This window comes from Anthonomus grandis, chromosome 18, assembly GCF_022605725.1.
Source record: "Anthonomus grandis grandis chromosome 18, icAntGran1.3, whole genome shotgun sequence".
Taxonomy (NCBI): Eukaryota; Metazoa; Arthropoda; class Insecta; order Coleoptera; family Curculionidae; genus Anthonomus; species Anthonomus grandis.
This window is the reverse complement of record NC_065563.1, coordinates 4,144,156-4,171,357: the sequence shown is the minus strand read 5'-3', so window position 1 is coordinate 4,171,357 and position 27,202 is coordinate 4,144,156. Positions and strand designations below refer to the sequence as shown.

The window sequence follows — 27,202 nt, the reverse complement described above, 5'->3', positions numbered from 1 at the left end:
TTGTATGTTTGTAATTTTGTAATTTTATTATGTTTTAACTTTGTCACTCTCTTTGTGATGCATTTATGGAGCGTGACAAATTTTAAAAAGTATCTATTCCGAAAGGTTAAAGAATGATTGTTTGTCTCTTACGCTTTCCCATCTAAAATGCACGCTCTTGAAAATTTAAATCAACTTGAAATCGTGAGCCTGATTTCATTAATAAGGTCATCTGCTGTATTATGTTTATTAGTTTATACAATGGCAAAACACCAGCTTTCAAAGTGCAAGGTCCTGAATTGAGTAAGGCATCTTTGCAGAAGCACTTTGTAAGATGTGTTATTAGGTATTATAATAAGTGATGACTTTCTTTTTGGTTATTTTCGAAGTGAAAAACTACATTTAAAACGATCGGAAATTGAATAACAATTGTCAACCATTTGATATTATTTTGTATTTTTCCAGATAGTATGAAATAACCATGAACACCAGCCTTTAAAGTGTAGAGCCTGAATTGAGTAGGGCATCTGTGAAGTAACACTTTGTAGGACGTGTTGTAGTATATTTGTTGAGATTCATTTATCTCACAGTCCTATGATGTTTTCTGATAAAACAAATAAGGTAATTCAATGTTGTAATTCACCTTACCAGGATGGGATATTAATATAAATTGTCGATTCCGTTTTGATATAAACTGCAATTTGTGATATTAAATAAAACAATATCTGGTAGAGTGAAAGAAAAACCACCCTAATGGGAATTAGATATAGAGATTAAAGATTTCATCTGCAGGATAATTCTACAAAAATTTCACAGAACCATTTACTTCCTATGACCTGCCAGTCCCACTAATTTTAAGAGGTCCAGTACGAAAAATCAAATTCGTACAGCCACTTCTCTTTAATGTTGAGCTGAATCTAGACTTGAAGTGTATTAAGTATATAAATACGTTCGCACGGAACTGATGTAGCGACAACGCTTCGTCTCCTGGCTAATGTGTAGAGACGTGGATATATATGCTTCCTTTCTTCCCACCAATGCAGTGGATCTTCAGTTCTTCTGATGAGTGGCTCGTTAACGTATCTATCCATTTCTATAATACTAGCTGATAGGGGATTTGTTACTGAAAAAATATTCTTGACCGAGTCATCAAAATCGTTCCAAAGTGAACTTTTAGTTTTATCAGTTAGAAGTTCAGGTTCAGAAGGTTGCTGCGCTGAGTGGGGTTGAGTTGCATTATTGACTTTAAGAGATGTAATTTTGACCTTGATATTTTTTAATGTAATCTCAACTTCATTAAATAGTTTTAAAACTTCTACAGATCATTCTAAAATGTACCAATCAGATGGTGATCGTGTATTTAGCCGTGGTTCCTCCACTACTAACACAGCCACGACGGCGTTTTTAATTAAAATTATCCGAAAAAGCATATCGTACGTGGAATTCTACCGTTTACACAATTACCACATCTTGTTTTAGTTTTAAATGTGGGAATCTCATTTGTGATTCCATACTTTCTAATTTCACTAATGCACTGGAACTTTGTTTAAAATATTGCACAATTTTTTTAACTTTATGGATTTCCTCTTGGAGTTCTATTATGGCATTCTGTAACACTAAATTAAGAGTATGTGCAAAACAAGGGAAGAAACGACAGTTAGTAATCCTTATTGCAGCAGTGATATTTGCAGCATTATCTGATATAATGCAGGAAACTTTATTTACCCCATTCATTTACTTGAGACTTCAAAAACTCTGCCAAGTTTATTGCCGTATGTTTCTCGTTGAACGGTATACATCCTAAAAGACAGGAATCAAGCTTATGTTTTCCTTTATAAGTTTTAATAAAATTAGGGCAATAAAGCTTTGATTATTAATGAAAGTCCATCCGTCTGTGGTTAAACAAACTGTATCTACTTTTGACATTATCTGTAGTAACTCTAGCTTTCTTTCATTATATAGGGTGGCCCATAAGAAAATTCAAGAAATTCAGTAAAAAATAGCAACAATGTTTTGGTATTGTTTATTGACTCAAATATATAGAGAGTACATGGGAATGTATCTTTTAAAAATTAAATCGTCCAAATGATGTCCTCTGCGATGACGGCATTCGTCCAATCGTGTGCGGAAATTTTGGAATACCTTAGTAAGGATTTCTTGTGAGATTAATCCAATTTCCTGTCGGATATTGTCCTTAAGTTGAGGTATAGTTGTAGGATTATTACAATACACTGTTAGCTCAAAGTAGTGGACTGTATAGAAGAAAATTATGCTGCATTTTACTAAAAGAAATTAAAATTTTTTACTCCCAAAATTACAAGTAAAGCGCGAGAGATTCTAGCGGGACGACCTTCTAGAACACATACATAAAATCTACTCTCTCTCTCTCTCCACGTCGCAGCGTGACTAGTACGAAAACGTACTAGCCACGAGGGGCAAAAGCGTCGTTGTCGGGTTGTTACATAAATACTTTTAAAATGTCTTGTAAAATAATAATTATGCTCAAACATACACTTTACTCTTAAGGTGTCCCCATAAGAAGAAATCAGCTGGAGTAAGGTCTGGACTTCGAGGGGCCATGAAATATCGCCTCTCTCGCGGGAAACATTTCTCTTACCACTGCAATACTCAAGTTGGAAGTATAGGATTATGTGCCTTAGGGTCACCAATTTGGGTCGCTGGTCGCCCCAGATATGCTCAATTTCCTACTAATATAATATCAAACCAAAGGTGCTCGGGATGAATCCGGACCACTTAATGAAACGCCCGATCAGTATGGAAAGAACTTCTTTATTCAACACCTTTATGGCACGACAACTTTATACGAACACACGTATGCGCATAGACTAATACTACTCTTACAGCACCTACTTATTATTCTAAAGTCTTTATTAACTTTTTTAACACGTTAACCTCCTAACCTCATTAAACAAAGATACCTTATATTATGCAAACGGGCAGAGAGGGCAGATGTCACACCTACACACTCCCCCCCTATAGTGCTAACGACAAAGAAAAAAAATAAAAAATACTTAAAATGTTCACTAAAATCTTGTACATGTTATACATTACATAGCAAAAATAATTTTAGAACTTAAAATACCTAAATATCGTCGTATCCCTGCGAAAAGTCACTAACACGCATTTATTAAGTTTTAAGATAAATCAATTTAAAGTTTTATTCCTATTTATTAAATTAGTCTTAATTTATTTTAAGGCAAGCTGTGTTTCAACGTTTTCCTATTTAAATGTACATTTGAATTTAACTCTCAAAATGCTACTTTTTTTCCAGAAAGTATAATAAAAACCAAAGAAAAACCCAATTAGTGACTTTTAGCAATAAAAAAACTAAAGTGAACCAGTAATTAGTTACTTTATTGGACCAGTTACAAGTCAATAAAAAAGATACAAAATCACATAAATAAATGAAAATCACATGCAATCAATGCAAGTGTAATGCCTAATTGTAAATCAGGCTTATCGAGGCTTAGTCGACAATTTAGCCACTTTTTCCTACTTCTAACCTTCTTCTTCACTTTCATCCTCATTTTGCTCAGGTTCCACAGTGTGGTCTTTTACGTTGGTGGCAGTTGGTAGTGACTGATACCATAAGTGAAGTTCTTCTGGTATAATATTTTTCTGACACAGTTTTATAGATAAATAATTTAATACATCTTGCTTTTTAGGAACACTAATGGGAAGAATTTCTTTATAAGCTTTTTTAATATCTGCAATTTTATTTTGACGACCTCGCTTAAAAACATTTAAAGTACTGCCTACAGTACAGATCCTAATCCATTATGGCTATAACGAAACTTTATTATCCCTGGGCTTTGTTTTTCGCAGCGTAGACATTTGATTTGACTATGTTGCCATCATCATCTTTAAGGCGATTTTTAATCATGCGATTACTAAGGTCTTTGAGGTCAAGAATATCAGAAAATTTTAATTGACTTACATGATAGGGATTGGCTGTTTTTCTATTCCTATTCGATCTGGCCTTTTGCATTATGTTCATCCACTCCAATACAGAATTCACACTAACATGCCTCTTTTACCTTTCGATCGCACTATGCATACTGTCCACTTCCATAAAAGAGTGTCCTGACTCCAAAAATTTTTGTTCAATGACATCTATGTGAGTGGTCTGTGTAAGGAAGAGTAGTAATGCAGAGATGTGCTGATTCCTATTTTGGTCTCCGCACGTATCCGAAAATAATGAGATTTCTTTAATATTCTCAGGAAGTTTTAAAATCCACTGCATCAGGGCAGTCCCGATTTCATTACTTCCTCTCTTTTCATTTACTTTAGACCAGACAATGCAGTACGCCTCATTAGGTAGTCTGGATTCGTAAATACACGAGCTGTAGATACAGAGTTTCCTTGAGTAGTATAACAGCGATTCCTCACCCGACGGTATTTAAAGAACACTCTGTAAGTCGAATGTAGCAGAAAGGAATGTAGCATCTTCATTTGACAGCACCTTGTCTTGTTCTTTAGCTAAATTAGTTTCATTTTTTTTGAACAATATGATTATTGTAATCAGACTCAAGTTGCTCAGTAAGTGTTGTTGTCTTTTTGGCCTCTGAAAATTTATTACACAAGGAACACTGGTCTTTTTTCGGCACAAAAAATTACAGGTTAAATGACGTGCAAAAGATTTTTCTGTACACTGAGTGAGTCACGGGTGTTCGATTATTTTCCACGCAAAATTATTTGTATAAAAAAACATTTTGCTGATGGATAACTTTGAGTCCAAATAAAGTCTTTTTGTAGTTTTTCTGCAGTAGTGTGACTCCATTACAGGAAACATATTAATGTGCTGTTTTACAAAGGCAACATCTTCGTCTTTAGTTTTATTATAAGGCGGTTTCTTGCGCCTCCTATCATCCGGTGCGAAAACCCCATCTTTACAACCTTCAAAGGCTTTATTTATTGGGCCATTACTTATGCTTAATGTTTTTTGGAAAAATGTTTGACATACCATGTGCTCTGTTTAATTTTTCATAAAATAGCATGCTCTACTACATTTGCGTTTTTTGGCTAGTGGCACATTTGTTCCAGGTCTCTCTGGTTTTTTTCGTTTTATAAATTTTAAAATAAAATCATTTTGCCTCGTATAACTGGAGAGACTCCAAAAGTATTTGCAAATGTTAAGCCTGTCTTCTTCACTAAAAATAGTGCTGCACTTATATTTACAAGTGTCGCAGTTAACTGGCTTGGGTTACTTGGCTGGTCTAGATTTTTTCTTTGCTTTGAAAGGCTGACAATTAAACATCTTTTTTTTTTTCAATATTTTTTCGCCAATTAGATGGATAAGCTTGTGTCCACCGACATTTTTTTTTCGGGGGGTCTTTACGCCATCGAAACAATTTTCTTCTTCCTCTTCCCTTCCTTGTAAACTTTCTTGTTCCTCCTCACTGCTAGTCTCATCAGCAGCTGGTACCCATAGGTACCTCTGCTACAGAGTCATCGTCTGATTCATCCTGCAATAGAAGGACGTTTTAATCATAAATTTTTGCAGTTTTATTTAAACAGACTTACAAAATCGTCAAGTACAGCAATTGACAGTGGGCTTCTACGTTCTCTATTTAAATCTCCTAAAGGCCTAATTGTACTGCTGCAGGAAGCTATTTCCTCAACAATTAATGGATTCTGCAATTACTGAAAAATATTCTTAATCTTAATCTCAATATTATTATCATTATTTTGCTTACAGAACACTTTACTTCAACGTTACTGGAAGCGGGGGCTGAACATACACTTTCACTGTTCTCACTATCTGCCGTGACATGTATAGGGATTTGATCGTTTTTTTCCTAAAATTTAAACGAAACTATATGTATAATGTAGTCCTAAATTAATTTATTTAAGTGCACACTACTAAAATTTCTATCATTTTACTTTTATTACAAGCAAATAAAAAATACCTAATTTTACAAAAATTAAATTTAACATTATGCGAAAAATCATCAACTGATTTTTTTTTTAAAAAGCCATTTAAAATTTAAAAATAAAAGCTAAAAAATATTAAACCAAACAACCTTAAAGTACTGTGTTTCTTTTAGTCTTAAACATCTCAAATGTTGTCATATTTATATCATTTTACTATGCCAATAAAAAATACCTAATTTCATAAAAATCAAATTTAACATTATTACGCGGTTTAAATATAAGGACAATAATCTTTTTGTTATATAGGTTCGAAATAAGTGTCAGTTATTTATGGGAAAAGTAATGATGTGCGGCACTTAAGAAGTACGTAGCGATAGTCGAGAAATATTAGTTTGTAACTTGATACTTTGTTTAGGTTAAAAAGGTTTAGAGGATAAGGCGTATTTTTGGGTAAGAAACAAAAAAAAACAGTTCCATATGAAGTCGTGGCGGATAAAGATTAAATAAAAGTTGATTGAATTTATAAAAAGAGTTTGTTTTTCGTTATAAATTTTAACATCAGAAGTGGAATGAACTCTACGCGCCGGAGTATTAGAGTCGTTCGCTGAATTAGACTATTTTCGTATAAGTGATTGTTTGATAGTGCAGGTGGCAAAATTAATTGTGTAATATACAGGGTGTTTCGGTGTTTGTGTTAAAAAAAAAATCATGAGTGATGATGAAAATAATTTATACCAAAGCTTGCTGGAAAAGCACATTGAAAGGAAAGTTGAACAAGCATTAAAGAGGAAATTTGGACAGGTTGCTGAGGTTGATTTAACCGAAAGGGAGAGTGATAACGGGGAGAACTCTTCGATCATTGTACGGGGTGATATTCTTCCTACCTTTGACCCAGACGATAAAAGTACTACAATTGTAGGGTGGCTTCAGAAAATCGACCAATTAAGTGAGATTCACGGCTGGACAGATTACCAGAAAACGGCGTATATGCAACAAAAGTTACGTGGTGCTGCGCGTAGCTGGTTTAATCGTCTTGACGACTACAGAAAAACGTGGGAAGAATGGAAAATGGCTATTACCAGGGCATTTCTCAGATGTACAGACTATGCCACAGTTTTGGAAGAGCTAGTAAATAGAAAAAAAAGGCCAAATGAGACAATGACCCACTATTATCATGATAAGTTGTTGCTAATTCAACAATGCAGGCTGGATAAGGAAGCAGCAATATCCTGCGTTATTAAGGGTTTACCCTTAGAATTGCAGGCAAATGCCCGTGCTTTCCAATGCACTACTACAGATGAACTGTATGCTGGTTTTATAGCACCTTTAGAAAATTATCAAAGTCCTACGTATGAACCTAAATCAAAAAGATTTAAGCATGAAGGTGAGACCGAAAAAGCCAATCGAATGTTACATTTGTGGAAAACCGGGCCACATAGCTAAAGACTGCCGTTTTAAGAGTACAATTGGGCCATAAAAAGGAAAAATGCCGCCTACGAAATTCACGCAATATTGCTACTCCTAGCACGTCACGTGAAAACGTTGGGGAAAAATCTGTCAAGTTTTTAAACAACGACGTGAATCAAATTTACAAGAAATCCTGTAAAATCAATGGGCATCTGGTAACCGGATATATTGATAGTGGTAGCCAGGAAAATATAATAAACTGCGATGTGGTAAACCAAATGAAATTGCCAACATTTCCATGCAAAAATATTTTAACTGCTTTTGGAGGTGGCACTTACGTAAGTGAGGCAACAACTAAATTTACCATTGAAATTGATGAGGTTAAAATAGAAACATCCGCTTTAATAACTAACCTTCCAATAGGTGATTTTGATGTTTTAATTGGACAACCCATTATTAACGCTACAGGAATTTCTTTAGTGGTCCACTCTGACGAGGCAAAATTGAGCCAAGACATTGCTGGTTTATTGGAAGAACTGACACTTGAAGCTGAAGATCTGAGGCCACTTGTGTTGCTTAAAGAGGATAGTATTATTAGTCCACGGTCAACCCACGTCGTTTCAGTGGATATCACGGGGGTGAAGGATGGAGAAGACGTTTTTGTAAATGGAAAATGTTTCCACTTGGGCAAATCTTTGATTTGTATACCAGGAGCTATAGTTAGGGGACCTTTGTCGATGCTGCCAGTTTCTAATATGGGTGAGGAGGCCATAACATAGAAGGCTGGAAAGTTGTTGGGCAGAGGCACCAAATGTGCTGCGAACATGTCCGGGAAAAATAGTTGCGAGGTGAGTTTAGTACAAAATAAAATAAATATGAGTAGATTAGACCTGAACGATGTAGATATGAATAGTGAGTTAGAGAGAGAGATAAAAGAAAAGCTTTTAGTTTTGTTAAATAAATGGCAACACTGTTTTTGCAGTAAAACAGAGGAATTGGGTACGGTCAAGGGTTGTGAGCTAAAAATTGAGTTGAAAGATGAGTCAAAACCAGTGTGTTATCGCCCTTATAGATTAGCCCTGAAAGAGAGAGATGTAGTAAGAGAGAAAATCGATGACTTGCTTTCTGCAGGTATTATAAGAGAATCTAATCCAGATTTTGCTAGTCCTATTGTTCTAGTGAAAAAGAAAAATAATTCATATCGTTTATGTTGTGATTATAGGTCATTAAATAAAATAACTAAAAAACAAGTCTATCCTATGAAGAATATTGAAGAACAATTAAATATGTTAGGGGGGAAATATTATTTCACAAGTTTAGATTGTAATCAAGGCTTCCACCAGATAGCTGTTGCCTCGGGCTCTGTTGATAAAACGGCATTTGTCACCCCGGATGGTCATTTTGAGTATATAAAAATGCCTTTTGGTTTGATAAATGCGCCAGCTGTATTTCAAAGTGCTATTGACAGAGCTCTGGGTAATTTGCGGTTTGATCAAGTTCTAGTTTACATGGATGACCTTCTAATCCCCACTAGTACTCCTGAGCAAGGTTTAGAATTATTAGAAAAAGTTTTGCAGTTATTGTCTGAGGCAGGTTTTAAATTAAATTTAAAAAAATGTTCTTTTCTAAAACAAAGCATTCAATTTTTGGGTCATGAAATAGGTCCAAATGGTTTGTCTCCGGGTTTAGCTAAGATAGATGCGGTCAAAAATTTTAAACAGCCAACTAATGCTCACGAAATTCGACAATTTTTAGGCTTAGCTGGGTACTTTAGAAAATTTATTAAAAATTTTGCCATAATTGCCTTGCCACTTTTCAGATTTACGATGAAGGAGTTAAACCTGTGGCTTATTTTAGCCGAGTGACTTCGGTGGCTGAGCAGGTATATCATAGTTATGAATTAGAAACTTTAGCAGTAGTAGAAAGCTTGAAACGTTTTCGTATTTATCTTATTGGTTCACATTTTAAAATTATAACTGATTGCTCTGCAGTCCGGTATACTTTTGCAAAACGTGATTTAGTTCCAAGAATTGCTAGATGGTGGTTATCGATACAAGAGTACGATTTTAAAATTGAACATAAGCCTGGAAGTACTATGAAGCATGTACATGCTTTAAGTAGAAATCCGCCGGTGCATATATCAAAAATTAATATTGAAGATTGGTTTTTAACAATCCAAATGCAGGATGAAACACTACAAAATATCATAAATCAAATTAAAAATAATTCTAATCCCGATTTTAAAAGGCAATATGTATATAAAAATAGTCGACTTTTTAAGAAAACATTAAATGGCGAAAAATTAGTTATTCCAAAATTTGCACGATTCCAAATATTGCAAAAATATCATGATTACGGAATCATGATATTTTTCAGGTCATCCAGGCTTTGTACGTTGTTTAAAATTAATAAAGGATCAATTTTGGTTTGCAAAAATGTCTCGATTTGTGAAAAAATATGTTTAAAGTTGTTTAGATTGTAATTATAAAAAGGGTAGTTACGGGAAAGAAGAGGGTAAATTACATCCTATAGCAAAACCTGATGTGCCTATGCACACAGTTCATATCGATCACGTTGGTCCATTTCCTAAAAGTAAATCAGGGTTTACGTATATTTTGACCATTGTTGATTCCTTTACGAAATACATGGTAGCAAAGGCTTGTCGTACTTTAGGTTCGGCGGAGTGTATTAAGAATTTACGAGAGATTTTTGGTGGTTATTTAATTTAGGGTATCCAAAACGTATTGTTTCTGACAATGGGTTGGCATTTACCAGTAGATATTTTAAGGAATTTGTAGATAGTAAACAGATTAAACATATAAGGACAGCTACCGCGACGCCTAGGGCTAACGGTCAAGTAGAAAGGTTTCATAGGACACTTTTAGACGCAATGAGAACAATGACTAGTGATAGTGATTTACAATGGAGCGATAAGTTACCTGAAATTATTTGGGGCATTAATAATACTGTCAATGAGAGTACTAAATACAGTGCTTTTGGGCTTTTATTCGGGTATAAAAATAATGTTCAAAGAGATTTAGAAGGGTCAATCACGGTTGATTTTTCAGATAAAAGAAAGGACGCTAGTAAAAATTTGAAACGGGTTTCTGAGCAAATGAAAGTTTGTTTTGATAGAAAGAGAAAACCACCGAAAAAATATAAAAAGGGTGATTTAGTGTTATGGAAAGGTGGTGAGTCTTGTAGTAAGACCGGCGTTAACTCTAAGTTAAGTGGTAAATTTACAGGGCCTTATGTAATTGAAAAGATTTTTGATAACGATAGGTATAAGATTAGAAGTGTAAAGGGTATGAGAGGCTATAAAAAGTTTAACACACTGGTTGCTGTTGACTCTTTACGACCGTATCGTAGCGTAATGATTAATGAGAGTTCAGGTAGTGAATCCGATGAAGATGCAAGAGATAGACATCATTTGATTGATTTATTGGAAAGTTAATGTAGAATTTAGAATTTGAACTGTTGGATTGTTGTTTCTTTTCTTAACTACAGCACTTGGCATTTTTGAATAAAAAAAAATAGTCGGACAGGACGACTTAAAAGGTAGCCTGTGTTAAATGTAATAGTCGGACAGGACGACTTAAAAGGTAACCTGTGTTGAATAAAAATAGTCGGACAGGACGACTTAAAAGGGAACCTGTGTTAAACAGTTGAATTGAAAAAAAAAAAATCTGGCCAGAGTAATGTATGGGGTGAATGACCTGTAAATAGGGTTGAGAAAGTGACATAAGATAGAAAATAAACTAATTGTTGTGAAATGAAAATTAGTCATCAGATAGTTTCGAAAATAGCTATGAAATGCTATGATTGATTAATAAATCGCTGTGGAGAAAATGTAAAGTATTTTCGGTTAATTAAGAGGCAAAGTATTAAATTAATTAAAAAAAAAACATATTTAAGAAAATGAACAACCAAGATCCACACTAAGCCATCTTGCTGTTGTAGAATTTTGTATTTCAGGATTGTTGAGGTCATCAAGGATTGTTGGCCAGGAAGTTATGATCATTATTTTCCGAGGGCGGAATGAGAATTAGGATGGCCGAATATTACGCGGTTTAAATATAAGGACAATAATCTTTTTGTTATATAGGTTCGAAATAAGTGTCAGTTATTTATGGGAAAAGTAATGATGTGCGGCACTTAAGAAGTACGTAGCGATAGTCGAGAAATATTAGTTTGTAACTTGATACTTTGTTTAGGTTAAAAAGGTTTAGAGGATAAGGCGTATTTTTGGGTAAGAAACAAAAAAAAAAAACAGTTCCATATGAAGTCGTGGCGGATAAAGATTAAATAAAAGTTGATTGAATTTATAAAAAGAGTTTGTTTTTCGTTATAAATTTTAACAACATTATGCGAAAAATCATTAACTGCCAATTTTATTTAAAAGAAGCCATTTAAAGTATAAATGAAAAAGCTAAAAACATTAAACAGTAAGTACGTTTTTTTTAGTCTTAAACATCTCAAATGTTATAATATTTTTAGGTTTTAAGCAAACGTGACGCTAAATATTTTCATTTTTAAGGTTATGTTTTTTACTTACCTTATTCAAAGCTAGTTTTAGAAGCTTTAAGCTTCGAGAACTCATCATTCTCAATGTGGTTCACTTAAAACTAAGTCGTACTCTTATATTATTAAGTTTTTAAGTCTTTACATCAAGCAAATATATCTATCTTACGGCAAAAAATAATCAGGTGCGTATCGATTGAAGTACACGTAAACAATGGCGCCAGTTAGGCGAGAGATCACTAACTGCTGTTGATGATATTTTGAAATGCCGTGATATTTTAACGCGCATAAATCTTTTATACGAAAAGTCATTAAGTTACTTAATGGTTTTTCGCATAAGGAATTTTTACTTTTATTCTTTTGGTGATTTTTAACACATAAAAAAATAACTTATTAGTAAATTTATACAGTTAGTGACTTTATAAAATTAAAGATATAATAAAAATATAATGTGGGACGCAGTTAGTTAATTTTTCTGTAAAATGTTACTTAGTAACTTTTCGCAGGGATACGACGATATGTAATTCAACACATAGCAGAATTTAAGTAGGTACAAAAAGTGTAAATAAAACTAAAAATTTAAGTAAATTCAAAATTGAGAATTAAACTACTCCCAACTTCCTCAGACAACAATCCCAAATCGAAACTATGTAACTTAAGACGTGTATTTAGGATAATATCGGCTGTTATATTTAAAGTAGAATGTTTTTTAACGAGTATGGGTGTTAAGACTTGTAAAAACTTAATTTAGGCAAATAATTGTGTCTCATCTGTCTCTGGAATAACCTCATAACCTGTGTATTGCCTCGATAACTTTCGAAGAAGTTAAGATATTGATTTGAAATTTGGTACACATGTTGCATTTCTATAAACTATTAGTTAGGATTTCTTTTGAGTAATATCGGTTCTGACAAAGGGGTAGAAAATAAGGGATGGTTTTTATTCTTTGACAAAAAAAATATTTGGCTTTGATAAAATAAAAAAAAACAATTCATGAGGAATGTAAACAAACTAATTATTAAAAATAAATTGTCTTAACATTCATTTCAATAAGGGTAATTGCAAAAATAAGAGTTGAAACGAGGGTTATATATAGTATTTGAGGCTCATACTAATATCAAAAACAGTACTTAGTATTATTAATTGTAGGTATTACACTCGGTATTACCTATCTTAACTAGTATGTTCATATTTCATTTTTTTTTTGTTTTTTTTTATTTTTTGGTTTTTTTTGTATTTTTATTTTTTTTTAAACAGATTTGAAAAAGAAGTTAAACTTCAAAAATTCATGTCATAAATTGGCGGGGCATATTACTTGTAAGCAAATGCAGCAACAATACCCTCCTAAATAGGCAATTACTGGCATTTCTTCTTTGACACCATAGGTACTATTTATAGCGCGCGATAAATGGTCGCGATATTGCTTTTACACTAAAATTCATGTTTTTTAATGAGCCGTTTTCATACATAAGCGCTACCATAAAATATATGGTGACGACGACGCTTTATGGCGTGTGCATGCGATTTGTTCTACTAAAATCGCGTAATTTTTTGTCGTCGCCATTTTTGTAGCAATAGATGTCTTATGCGATCCTACACACTACTCACCATATATGTTAGATGAGAATATACCACGAAATCCGATACCAAGGCCAACCCACATGTTTACCGTCTCAACCAGATCCGTAGGCGTTTCCAGGAATAAGCAAACGTAGCACCTTTTATGCTTAGCTGTTGTTTGTTTAACCCTACAATGCATGATTTTTTAAATTTATTTCAAAAAAATATTTTTGGTTAGGAATTAGTGCTGTGAATGGGTAAAAAATATTTAAAAAAATCTTTTGTTTTTTTATTATATATTTTTTTAATTTTGTTTAAATGTATCACATATGCTACAACACGCACTTATGATACAAAAAAAAGGAAAAATGGTCTTAACAGTTTATTGATGGAAGTTACCAAAACAATTTTTATTTTTATTCAAACATAGGTGAACTTTGCATTTTTCACAAAAAATAAAAGAAAATCCTTTGCAGCCGGGTATTTTACATCGTTGCCTGGTATTACTCCAGTTCGGAATGTGACCAAAGTTGTCAGCTCTTACATCTTTTGGAGGAATTGCGGTTGAAGATGATTTTTTCTTTTTCTGTTCTAAATTTCGGTCAAGTGAAGAAGATGGCCTTCCCCTCTTTTTTGAATCACTCTGCCCAACGTTGCACAGACAATTGGCGATTTCAGCACGAAATTTTTCCATTGACATTGTGGCTGTGGTTCCTATTTGCCTCTCTACCCTCTGATAGAGAAGCCATGCGTTGATGATGGTAATGTCAACTAAATGATAAAAAATTCTGCAGTACCATTTTCTGGTTCTCATTGAGATTTTGTAACGCCCTAAAATACTATCTAAAAGATCCACTCCGCCCATATGTTTGTTATATTCTAACACTAAGTTTGGACATGGTACTTCCACTCGTTTTTTCTCTTTTTTATCAAACCTTTTCACTTCTTGAACTGGAGAAGAACCCATGTATGTAGAAAGTAATGTGACTGCTTTATTATCCAGCCATAAAACTGAGGCAAAAGGAGTATTTTGAAAAGAAGTTACATATTCTTCGAAAGAACCTCGCGTTTTTTTTTGAAAACAGTATCACTAGAAAATTTGCAGTTGGGCAAACGATTCCTTCTCACTGTTCCTAGCGAAAGAATGCCATTTGAGAATAAATATGACATCAGAGGAATTCCTGTATAATAATTATCAAAATAGACAATGTAATTGCAGTTTTTGGAAACTGACCGGCACAAGCGTATAACAACGTTTGCTGAAGCCCCAAGGTCAGGCTCATTTGGAAAACGGTATTTCTCAGAATTTTCTTGGCCCGAGTATATTTCAAATTGGTACGCATATCCCGTAACACCACATAAAACATATAATTTATAGCCCCACTTGTGAGGCTTTAGTGGCATGTACTGTTTCATGTAGTGTCGGGCCTTTGTTGCACACATTTGCTCATCTACAGATAGACACTTTTCAAATGGAACAGTTTGGTACGTTTTGTTCAAAGAGTCGATAACTGGTCTCAATTTATGCAGACGATCATGATCCGCATGATCTTTAGGAAGCATTTTCGTGTTATTATTGAAGTGTAGCATTTCACGAATTTTTTCAAATCGATTGATACTCATGGTGTTTTTTATTTTTTCGAATCCATATTCTTCAGACCAGTATCTTCTGATATTTGACATATTTATTACCGACATATAAATGCAGATACCAATGTACTTCTTTATTTCTCTAGTCGTTATATTTGCCGGTTTCGAATTTTTTTTTTGATTGCTGTAGAGGTTCGATTCTTCAGTGATTTTCTCAAATAGCTCATCGGTAAAAAAGTATCTGAAAAAAAAATCAACAAATTACATACTAAACTGCAAAAGGAATAATTGACTTATTAGGTTTTAGAACTGATAGGGTGTTGATAACTCCATTATATTTGTTGGAAGATTTTCATCACCTCTAAATGTTGTACCTTGAACATTTTGTTCAAAAGATGCTTTCTTCCAGCAAATAGATTGGAATGCAGTGTAAATAAATAAAATATATAAATAAAAATCCAGTGTAAATATATTTTCTTCTGTACCGTTCGCGTCTTCATTCTCAGGTATTATTTCGTCGACAATATCTGCCTCATTATTATTTTCAACGTTCGAATTGGTTAGTTCTACACCATCTAGTTCATGCTCAAAAATAATTGGAGTATTTTCAATATCCAAATTGGCGTAATCCACAGGATCTTGAAACTTTTGAGCAGCCAATTCTAAGCAATTATCAACGTTTTCACTTAAATTATCTTCGTCCAATTCTTCCAGATCATCGTCACTTTCAAGAAAACGCTCTGCCAACTTTTCCAACTCCTGGATTATCAAAGGTTTTCGAAAATCCCTTTTTTTGTGCATCGCCCTGAGATTAAAAAAAAAAATCATAAAATGCATGTTGTAGATATATTTGCTACATTTTATTAGAATACTCGGTAATTTATTTTTATGAATTCTGGATACGCACTGATATAACAAATAGTTTGAATACTTACCAAATTTATCGAGTTTGTCTGCCAAAACCGCTTCAAATGTTCAAAAAAACACAAATTTACTACGTCAGACACACACACCAACCGCCAAAACAACACAGCTGACATTAGAATTAAAATTCTGTACTTGCTGCGCCATCTATTGCCAGCAAAGCGAAACCCGATTTAAAGTGTGTATATAGTATGCTACACTATGCATTGTAGGGTTAAAAAGACTGTGGAAAGAACGTTATCATATTGTTCTCATGATAGTCAGCATTTTCTGTTTATATAAAAAGCCATTGCTTGTTAGCTCTAAGAGCATTATTATTAAGTATTTAGTATAAGATAAACCTATGTCGTTTTTTTTTTGTATTTTGAAACAAAAGTTTTTTTTAAAAGTTATTTTTGGAATCTACAATCTAACATTGGCGCAGTCGGAACGGATAGTTATACGCCGCGAAAACAGGTTGATCCAAATTCGCGAGTGATATTAGCTACAGTAAGAACAACTAGCACCCTAAGGTAATCCAGCGTCCTCACTCAGCAACAAGGGTACGGAAGGAACACCTGGTGAAGCCCCTGGTATCCAACAAGCAGAGAACAAGACAATGGTTAAGAAGGTTCTTTTGTAAGTAAAAGCATTGAATCATTCGTTTATATTTTTGTTTTTGTGTATTTTAATATTTTATACACATTTTATTTTACTATTTTTATACTGTTCGATTTTCTAATTTCGTATTTCGAAAAAAGTATTTAAAATATTATAATGTCTACCACAAACGAAACTGAACAACATAATCGACAAGTGAATACGTCAGTTCACGATATTCACCTTGAAACTTATAAACTATCTGAAATTTTTTCTCTAATTACTGAATTTGATGGTAATGCAATATTTTTACATGCGTGCGATTGTGCTTACAACATGGCAGTCGGTGAACAACGCGATCTTTTAGTTATACATATAAAAAATAAATTAAAAGGAAAAGCCGCACAACTTTTCAATTCTAGAAATTTATTATTATCATATTTAGAAGTTAAGCAATTATTAAGTTTACATTTTGGTGATAGTCGGGACCTCTCTTCTTTAATCCAAGATTTGTAAAGATTAAAACAATTACCAAATGAATCCCCGTTAATATTCTTTAATAGAACAATACCACCTTGGCAAAAACAATTTACACCGCGGAATTAACGAAACTAGTCGAAGAATTAGACAAAAATAGAATTGGCGCGGTATGAACAAGAACATCGAAGACTTTATAAAAAAGTGCGAAATTTGCCAAAAGGTCAAAATTGTTAGGAAAAACCTAAGTAGACCTCTAGTAATTACGGAAACCCCCCGAACACCATTCGAAAGAATAAACATTGACATTTTTGAATACCCAACTCGTAACTACGCTTTAACCATTAACGATGAGCTCACGAAATTTGTTCAAGCTTATCCTTTACGGGACAAAAAAGCTTCTACCATTGTAAATAAACTCTTAGTTTACTTTCAACACTTTGGTACGCCCCAAAAAATTCATTGCGATTGTGGCAAAGAATTTGATAACACACTTCTAAAAGACCTATGTCAACTTTTTGATACGAAAATAACATTTTCAAGTGTAGAGTCCATAAAATGAGAGAATATGCCGGTGACGTCAGACTTCGCGCATCTAAGCTGGCTATCGTTAAGCGTAGAAGCGTAGAATTCTAGCAGATAGTTTATGACTAAACAATCAGTGCCGGGGGTGTATTGTGTTAAAATATTATTAAATAAATGGGGTTTAAAATACTGTTAAATAAATTTAAACTTTTCTTTGCTTTATTTATGCGTATGTGGATATAAGTGTTAGCTTTACATACATATATTACTTTAGATACTCAAAATAACGTTTACGATACGTGTTAAAGAAATACATATGTTTTTTTTTATACTCATTATGATACGAACATTATTTGATATTCATTAATGTAATCATCATTTAAGATTATGTCCTTTGAAATACTTTTGTTTAAAAATCAGTTGAAATCTTAAAATATAAAAAAAAAAATATTTAAAACAAAAATAAATTTTTAAAATATGTTTTAAAACATCTATTTCTTTTCTTTCTTCAGCTATTAAAGATATTAAAAATAAAACTCCACATAAGGGTATATAAATTTTACTGCTCATAAAAACACTACATAATATTATTACGGTATATAATACATATTCATATTATTAAATTAGTCACTATCTGACAAAATGTCCACATTGCTGATAATTGATTCGTCGGAACTCGTTTCCAAATCTTCATCTGATGAGCCAGTGTTTACCGTAAATTTTAGGGAATCTAAAGTTTCATCAAAAAGATTATGATCTTTTATATATTTGTCTTCAATTTTGTCGACATGGTCACAAATGCTTCTCCAATCATCGACAGATACTTCTGCAAATTTTTGCCTCGTCAAAGCTTCTACATCTGCTAACTTAAAAGTTGTGTTCCTGCTTGCTACCCAGTTTTAAACAGTGGCCCAGATTTTTTCAATGGGGTTCAATTCTGGGTGGTATGGAGGCAAACGCAAAGTTAAGTGTCCGTGACTTTCCATTAGTTCGTCAAGTTTGCACTTTATCGGATAAAATCTTTTATTTTGAAGAACTATTTCATAAAGTTCCGTTTTTGTCATTTTCTCGTCATGTTCTAAATTATGCTCCTTAAGCCAATCAATTATGAGTTGTTTCTTACTTCCTGAGGTAACATTCTTTTTTACTTGTACATTATGGTATGATGCATTGTCCAAAACTAAGACCGAATTTGGTGGCAAATTCGGAAGTAATTGGGTTTCCACCCATTTCATAAAATTTTCATGATTCATGTGGTCATGGTAATCGCCACTTTTAGAACCTGAAATGTTATAAGTAAGAAATTAATAAGCACAGAATATATATTTTTTATATCTTACCTGAGCGGAATATAAGTAGACCGTCTTTAACAAAACCATTTTTTCCTCCAGCATGAACGATGATTAATCGCTGTCCTTTTGAAATGGGTTTTCGTATACCGCTTAGGCTTTCGTCAAACCAACCTTTGTCAGAAGTATGACTACTGTGTATATAGGTTTCGTCAGTATACACTATATTTCTACCTTGATTTTTAAATTCGGTAATTTGTTTTAAGTATTTTATTCTCTTCAAACGTATGTCATATGATTCCATCAAGGCCTTTCTATTATCTATCATCTGTCTTCTTCCATCTAAAAAACAATGTTTAGAAGTTAGAAATTTATATACATATTAACATCTAACAGGTACATATAATTTTAAAAAACTCATAACCCTAAAAATAAAATTCAAGATAAATAAAATCTTACAGGTAACATGCTTATGCATCCTACAGGTGTGTATTTATAAATAAATAAAATTAAAAAAGGGTTTGTAACAGGTAGTCAGGAAATTGTAATAGCTATATTATGGGTAGCGCAATTTAGAATTTGAACTTAATTTAAATATTTTTTTAATTTTCTATGTTTTAAGTTTATATAAATGAAAATATCATATGCATATCTTTTCAGTGTTCTTTTTAGTATTTTTTCAATGAACGCTAAGACTAGATAAAAATTGTAATATTACAAACGAATGCAAAATATAAATATGGTTGAACCATACATACCTAAATCCAATGCTCTTTAGTAGTTTTGCTAAGGATGGTATACTCATAGGCTCATGAATAACAGATCGGTCAATGATCTTTTGTAGGATTACTGCTAATAAAAAATAGGATTAAAATTAAAAAAGCACAATAAAGGTAAATACGTACACTTGAGAGTAGGCCTTCTTTTTTCCACTATATAAAAATCATTAACTATGCTCCTAATTTCTTTAAGTTGCGTCGAAGTAATGTCAAGTATACGTGATTTCCTGGGCCTCTTTTTTCTTGGACTGCTGAATGAACAAGAGGGGTTATTTTTTATATTGGCCGACTCCTTCAATTATTTTTTGGTAGGTAACTTTCGATATTTTTGTAGCAGCCAACGTACGTTCTCTGGAAATAATATAGGATGTATAAATTATATGAATATTAATATTGTGATTTTTAAACGTAATCGGAAAATCTCTAAGACGTAACATAAAATTTATTTATATACATATGTATGTATACAGTGCTTTTCTTTGAAGCCCCCCCCCCCCCATTTATTTTTTGAACGGGTCAAAAAAAATTTTTGAAACTTGGCATAAGTAAATTGGTCTATAGATACTATTTTTCACTGTAAACTAGGTAGTTATAAATTCCAAGATGGCGGCTGGGCTACATCTTGAGAAAAAATTTTAAATAGAAAGGGGGTCGTGTGGTACCTCATTTTAAAGGTCTCAATGAGTACTTTATAACCCTGAAATATTAGACCCATATCTTAACTCGTTTCAAAATGGCGGCCTAATAAAAAAGTATTTTTTTTATTTTAACGTTTTACATTTTTATGATTTTTGAATAGGTAAAAATCAGTGTACGAAAATAAATGCGTCACTATTTTATTTTGACATCAAAACGACAGTTCTAAATGTCAAAATAACACATAAGCGCCATCTTGAATAAATGCATTAAATAGAAATCTTGTGTTACCTCATTTAAAAGGTTTTATTGAGTACTTTTAATATTTATTACATGGACTCGGTGGACTCCATTTTGACCTGTCTAAAAGTAACAGCCAAAAAAATACACTGTTGCGATTTTATTAACGTTTTTAATAGAATACAATAAAATACTAATTTACAATTAGCAAATAAACAATTTATCAAAAGAAAAACAATATTTAATTTAAAAGATGCTGGCAATGATTTCCTTGTACCTCTTGACACATAAATAACCTATCTGAAAATTCACGTCGAACATTTTCAAATACATCTGCCTCAATATTTTGACAAATGTTAGTGATTCGATATAGTGAAATGATAAAATCGCAACAGTGTATTTTTTTGGCTGTTACTTTTAGACAGGTCAAAATGGAGTCCACCGAGTCCATGTAATAAATATTAAAAGTTCTCAATAAAACCTTTTAAATGAGGTAACACAAGATTTTTATTTAATGCATTTATTCAAGATGGCGCTTATGTGTTATTTTGACATCTAGAACTGTCGTTTTTATGTCAAAATAAAATAGTGACGCAATTATTTTCGTACACTGATTTTTACCTATTCAAAAATCATAAAAATGTAAAACGTTAAAATAAAAAAAAAACTTTTTTATTAGGCCGCCATTTTGAAACGGGTTAAGATATGGGTCTAATATTTCAGGGTTATAAAGTACTCATTGAGACCTTTAAAATGAGGTACCACACAACCCCCCTTTCTATTTAAAATTTTTTCTCAAGATGTCGCCCAGCCGCCATCTTGGAATTTATAACTACCTAGTTTACAGTGAAAAATAGTATCTATAGACCAATTTACTTATGCCAAGTTTCAAAATTTTTTTTGGCCCGTTCAAAAAATAAATGAGGGGGGGACTTCAAAGAAAAGCACTGTATATTAATTTTACCAAAGAAATAAAAACTATATCATAAAAAACAGTAATGTAGCTGTTTTGTATACTTAATTTTGTTTTATATTTCATATTTTAAACAGCCACAAAAATATCTATATTGTTATATTAATAATTTATTATGTTAATTATAAGTAAATAATATTTTATTTAAATGTTACATTATTTTAATAATAATTAATTATCTGTGATTTTTTAACCGTTGGATAACTTACCTAAAGCGTTTTAAAGGAATAGTTAATCCTTCTTCTGCCTCTTTATGCATAAACTCTGCTACATTGGCAATAATTTCTCTTCCCTCGCTATGTATTATTTGCCCTTTCGTACCTAATTTCTTTGGCGACATCTACAAAACAGTTAAATATTTTACATAGATCTATAAACTAACTAAATGATTTGAATAACCATTCGTTCTTATTTTTACATGTTTTGAAAAAAAAAAAACAGACAATATGAATAAAATCAAAAAACTTCAAAAATAAAGTTAATGTAAATTCTTTGTTTCTTTGGAGTTGCACTTTTGGTTTATTAATTTGCACTGTAAGATACCTTTTAAAAAGACTACTACATTTTCTTACCTTTAATACGTTAGTAGTAACAAACACACACAAAATAATAGTCTTTAAATTAAAACACACCAAAATTGGAAGAAAAAAGTAGGTAAACACAAATTAAACTGAATTTACACGCACACTCTACACTCTCAACGCGTTCCCAAGTGCGACCACACTGACTTATTGCGAAACACCATCGAACTTCCAAGGGTACTGTGATGAATAAAGCGGAGAGGTATAACTATTATAACGACTTTATCTTTTTCCTTGTGAAAGAGAGAGATGCATGTATTCACGGTCAAGTAAACCTAATCAGGGAAATATGGGGCCTCCCCTTTATTGATTTTTTGGTTTAAAGTGGGTTTGTGCGCATTTTACGTCACCGGCATATTCTCTCATTTTATGGACTTTAGGCCATCCTGAATCGAATGGCTGTTTAGAACGTTTCCATACGACCCTAGGCGAAATGATAAGAGTAAATCTGGCCGAACATCCTGAAGACCAACCTTTCTCGATTTTACCTTATGCTGTTATTTGTTACAATAACACTAAAACCAGAACACACGGTTTTACTCCGTATGAGCTTGTATTTGGCCATACATCAAATAGACTCCCAGAAACACTTTACAATCAAGAAGCCCTTATTTCAAAATACATCCGCGATCTAAATAATAGAATGAGCTATTTTTATAAAGTTGCTAGGCAAAGAACAGAACATGCTAAACAAAAGTCAAAAGAAAGATTTGATCAACGTATATGGGAAAAACAACCCGAATTCTCCGTTGGTGATAAGGTTTACGTTCGAGAATAGGTTTTATCTCCCTATCATTTCCTTGCAGGTTACTGGGATTGACTTCGATCGCCAGCAGCCAATACCGAATAACGCCCATTAACAATACAGTTGGACTCTTTTTAATGAAGAAATTAACATTAAAATTTCAAACGACAAATGGACACCTTTAGTATATCAAGATTTACTTCCCTTTAAACAAGAAATTGAACATAATGATAATATCCTGAACGGTTTATTAGACAGCCTGTCAATCGAAAAATCTAATCGAATGATGGCAGCTTTTGTTGAAATACAAACTCACACTAGTCTTCTTAAGTAAATTTCGAAATACGTAAACGTTAAATATCAAGAATTAATCATCGGTACTAAAGATATTAATTTAAGAGAAAAACGAGGAATATTCGACGGTATCGGAACTGTTTGGAAAGCAATAACTGGAAACTTAGATGCATCAGATGGACAATACTTTAATGACTGTATTGACAAAATCAATAGTAATGAGGCAAATATCGAACGGCTTATGCAACAACAAATTTCAGTTACAACTTCTGTTATAAAGAGTTTTAATTCTACCATACAAAAACTTAAAATCGATGAAGAAACCTTTAATCAGAATATTTGCGAAATAGAAACTTTAATTGCTTCACTTTCAGATGATCTAGCTTTTTATCGTGCACAATTTAAAACCCTAGACTTATGTGAATCGCTAATGGAAAGCTATACATTCATTAAAGACACTATAAATGACGCCTTAAATGCAGTCACCTTTGCACGCTTAAAGTTATTACATGGCTCTATAATAAAACCATCAGATTTAGAGGATTCACTTGGGGAAATCTCTCACTCTCTACAAAAATACAACTTACCTTTGCCAATTTCAACTTCAACTATTACTCAATACTTAGATTTAATCAAATTAGATGCTTATCAATCTGATAAAAAATAGTATTTGTTTTAAGAATACCTCTTGTTGAACCCTCAGTATATACCCTGTATCGCCTTTATCCAATCCCGATCTTAGATAATTGAACAGGTCTTTATCACACAATATCAACTACAAATAATTATATTGCGCGTGATTATGATTCATTGTTTTTCACTACATTTCAAAACTTGGACCATTGTAAAAATATCGACAGGGCAACGAAAATCTGTACTAATGTACTTCCGTACCCCATCGACGGTGATGCGATCTGTGAAGCACAACTCCTTAGCCAACATACAAAATTGCCTAAAACCTATAGACCTTCAATTTTCTATGCAGAGGGTTACCATGTGCAGCTTATCCGTCAAAACTCATGGCTAGTCACAACATCAAGTCCAGTTCCAATCACCATTAAGTGTCAAAACAAAGGTATAGTCTCAGAAATTCTCACGGACAATACCGTAGTCATCCTTGGAACTACCTGTGGTGCGTTTGTTGGAAGTACGAGGATCCAAGCTTCACTTGAACGAGAAACAAATGAGACTTCGTCGAAGCCAAACTCATTGATCCAATATTGATTCCATACTCTTGCTGTGATCAATTGCCAGAGAAAACGAAAATGCCGAAACTGAAACCATTACGCATCAGTGAACTAAATGTTGATGACCAGAACATTGCCGAACATAATCTCAATCAGTATTCCGAACAGCTTGACAAACTAATCAATCAACCCTTCATCGAAAAACACATGAATTGGTTCACCATTACAACAATTGTATCCATAGTTCTGCTCATAGTTCTTTACATTACTTGCAAGTGCCGAAGACGTCGAATTCCAACCATTGGTATAGAGACGAATAGTTCAAGCAATGATGACTTCCCACCATTCCAACCTAAGCCCAGAATACAGACATTTAGAGAGCAGCTTTCGAGGATGGTCCCAAGAAGACGTCCTAGTATCCACCTAGGAGACCAAGAAGAAGAAATGGAACTCAACGCCAATAAGAGTTCTGCTTAAAAGTTGCTGTTTAGATTAACACCAACTTTTCTTTTAAAAGGGGAGCTGTTAGATGAGAATATACCACGAAACCCGATACCAAGGTCACCCACATGTTTACCGTCTCAACCAGATCCGTAGGCGTTTCCAGGAATAAGCAAACGTAGCACCTTTTATGCTTAGCTGTTGTTTGTTTAAAAAGACTGTGGAAAGAACGTTATCATATTGTTCTCATGATAGTCAGCATTTTCTGTTTATATAAAAAGCCATTACTTGTTAGCTCTAAGAGCATTATTATTAAGTATTTAGTATAAGATAAACCTATGTCGGTTTTTATTTTTGTAATTTGAAATAAAAGTTTTTTTAAAAAGTTATTTTTGGAATCTACAATCTAACATATATTATCGTGATTTATCCAGTATCATTTGGACAGCGTTGCGTGTTGGTCAACATGGCGAAAAAAAATACGAAATACACCTATGACCCGCTAAGTCTGATCGAATTAATTGAACAAAGGCCATGTCTATGGGATAAAACAACAGACGATTATAAAGATCGGGTAAAAAGAACAAATGCATGGACGGAGATACAGTGTGGTGACTTTAACTGGAATAAATTCAGTTAAAACTAATCAAATTTTATCTCGCAAAATGCCTGAGACCCGTCGATTTTTGTTTATTTTTTTTTCACATTTCAAGATAGTTTTTGTATTTTTTCACCTACAGGGGGGTCCAAATTAACCCAAACTTTTTTTTTCAAATGGAAAGCCACTTTTTTTAAACTCTCATTGAAAAGAGCCCTTTTTGCTGATTAAATTTCCCTATTTACTTTTGTGATTATCTAAAGGAGAAATACGAAAAAAAAAAACATTAAATTATTAAAAGTCTCGAAATAATTTGTGTTGGTAAATTTTTGGCGTGTTTGTTTATTTTATTGGTTTCGAGTCATTTCCTGACATTGTTGTAGTGTCACTGTAAAAGTGAATTTCAACCAGTTGTTAAATAAGTTAACTTATATTGAAAAAATGCCTTATTTATCCGAATCTCACAAGATTGAAATCTTAATGATGATTGGTTATGGGGACAGAAGTCGTACTTCTCGTCGTACTTACTAACACCCAATTAAATGTATTGTTAGCGATGGAAGAAAATCCGGTAACTGCAGCCAGAAGAGTAGCTCGCGAAAACTCTATTCATCATAAATCTGTGTTAAAAATATTAAAAAGTGCAAACAAACGACCTTATAAAATGCAACCCGTTCAAGAGTTATTGGAAGACGATTCAGATCGCAGAGTTCAGTTCTGTAAATTAATGATGAACGCCATTGACGAAAATCGCATATCTTCGGAGTGAATCCTTTTTTTCCAAATGGCTATGTTAATAAGCAGAACTGTCGGTACTGGTCTGACGAGAACCCACACTGGGTAAGGGAAACTAATACACAATATCCCCAGAAAACTAATGTTTGGGCTGGCATAATTGGCAGGCAAGTTATTGGGCCCATATTCTTCAATGATACTTTAACTGGGGAAAGATATCTAGAATTTCTTGAACATGAACTAGTTCCAGTCTTACGTGCCTTATATCCCAGTCAGTTAGATCCAGATTTGTATGATGAAAGAATCTGCATGCAACAAGATGGTGCTTCCCCACATTATGCCCGTAATGTACGCCAGTATTTAGATGACAATTTTCCAAACAGATGGATTGGTAGAAGGGGTGCAATCGAGTGGCCGGCACGTTCTCCCGATCTCACCCCACTTGATTTTTTTCTGTGGGGCATTTGAAAAGTCAAATTTATATGAGCAAACCAGGAAACCTAGATGAACTCAAAGAACGTATTAGGCAAGATATCCGACAAATATCTCCAGAAGTGTTAGAAAATGTCAGAAACGAATTTTATTATCGTCTTGGGCTTTGCCAACAAGTAAATGGTGCTCATTTTGAGCATCTTATACATTAAACGCAACTTTTAATAATTTAATGGTTTTTTCGTATTTCTCCTTTAGATAATCACAAAAGTAAATAGGGCAATTTAATCAAGAAAAAGGGCTCTTTTCAATGAGAGTTAAAAAAAAGTGGCTTTCCATTTGAAAAAAAAAGTTGGGCTTAATTTGGCGCCCTCCCTCCCCCTGTAGGTGAAAAAATACGAAAACTATCTTGAAATGTGAAAAAAAAAAATAAACAAAAATCGACGGATCTCAGGAATTTTGCGAGATAAATTTTGATTAGTTTTAACTGAATTTATTCCAGTTAAAGTCACCACACTGTATATCAATAATAGATGGTTTTGACAATATGCAAGACGAAAAAGTGGAAGCAGGTAAGACACAGTTTAGTTCTAAATAGTATAAAATTTATATTTATAAATATAAAATTTAATTTTAGTGATAGTTTGTTAAACAAAAACTTTTGGCATTTTAAAAGTTTTGCAAAGTTTATTGTAAGTTCTCTAAATTATATTTTTCGTCTGCTAATGTTGGTCTAATCATCCGTCGTTAATAAGGCAAAAATAAAAATAATTAATTTAAAATGAAAGCATGTTTATTTAATCATTAATTAAATT

The 27,202-nt window shown here is 33.0% G+C and overlaps 1 protein-coding gene and 1 long non-coding RNA gene across 3 annotated transcripts; both read right to left on the bottom strand.

Moving 5' to 3' along the window:
- Window positions 1-3,207: 3,207 nt before the first annotated feature.
- Window positions 3,208-12,214, bottom strand: LOC126746937 (uncharacterized). 2 transcript variants are annotated; one of them, XR_007664038.1, is made up of 4 exons: window positions 11,837-12,204; window positions 5,697-5,798; window positions 5,524-5,643; window positions 3,208-5,465 (listed from the first exon to the last, which is right to left on the bottom strand). XR_007664038.1 is itself a non-coding variant. In XM_050455362.1 (4 exons), exons 1-4 carry the CDS (start codon window positions 11,882-11,884, stop codon window positions 5,412-5,414), a joined length of 315 nt encoding a protein of 104 aa, XP_050311319.1. In that variant the 5' UTR covers window positions 11,885-12,214; the 3' UTR covers window positions 3,208-5,411. The 2 variants fall into 2 exon arrangements, 1 of the variants encoding a protein (XP_050311319.1); XM_050455362.1 differs by having other exon boundaries at window positions 5,524-5,634; window positions 11,837-12,214.
- A 6,164-nt stretch (window positions 12,215-18,378) lies between these two features.
- Window positions 18,379-19,809, bottom strand: LOC126746943 (uncharacterized). The gene is made up of 4 exons (XR_007664044.1): window positions 19,652-19,809; window positions 19,505-19,595; window positions 18,798-19,088; window positions 18,379-18,739 (listed from the first exon to the last, which is right to left on the bottom strand). It is a non-coding gene; the product is annotated as an uncharacterized LOC126746943 (long non-coding RNA).
- Window positions 19,810-27,202: the final 7,393 nt, after the last annotated feature.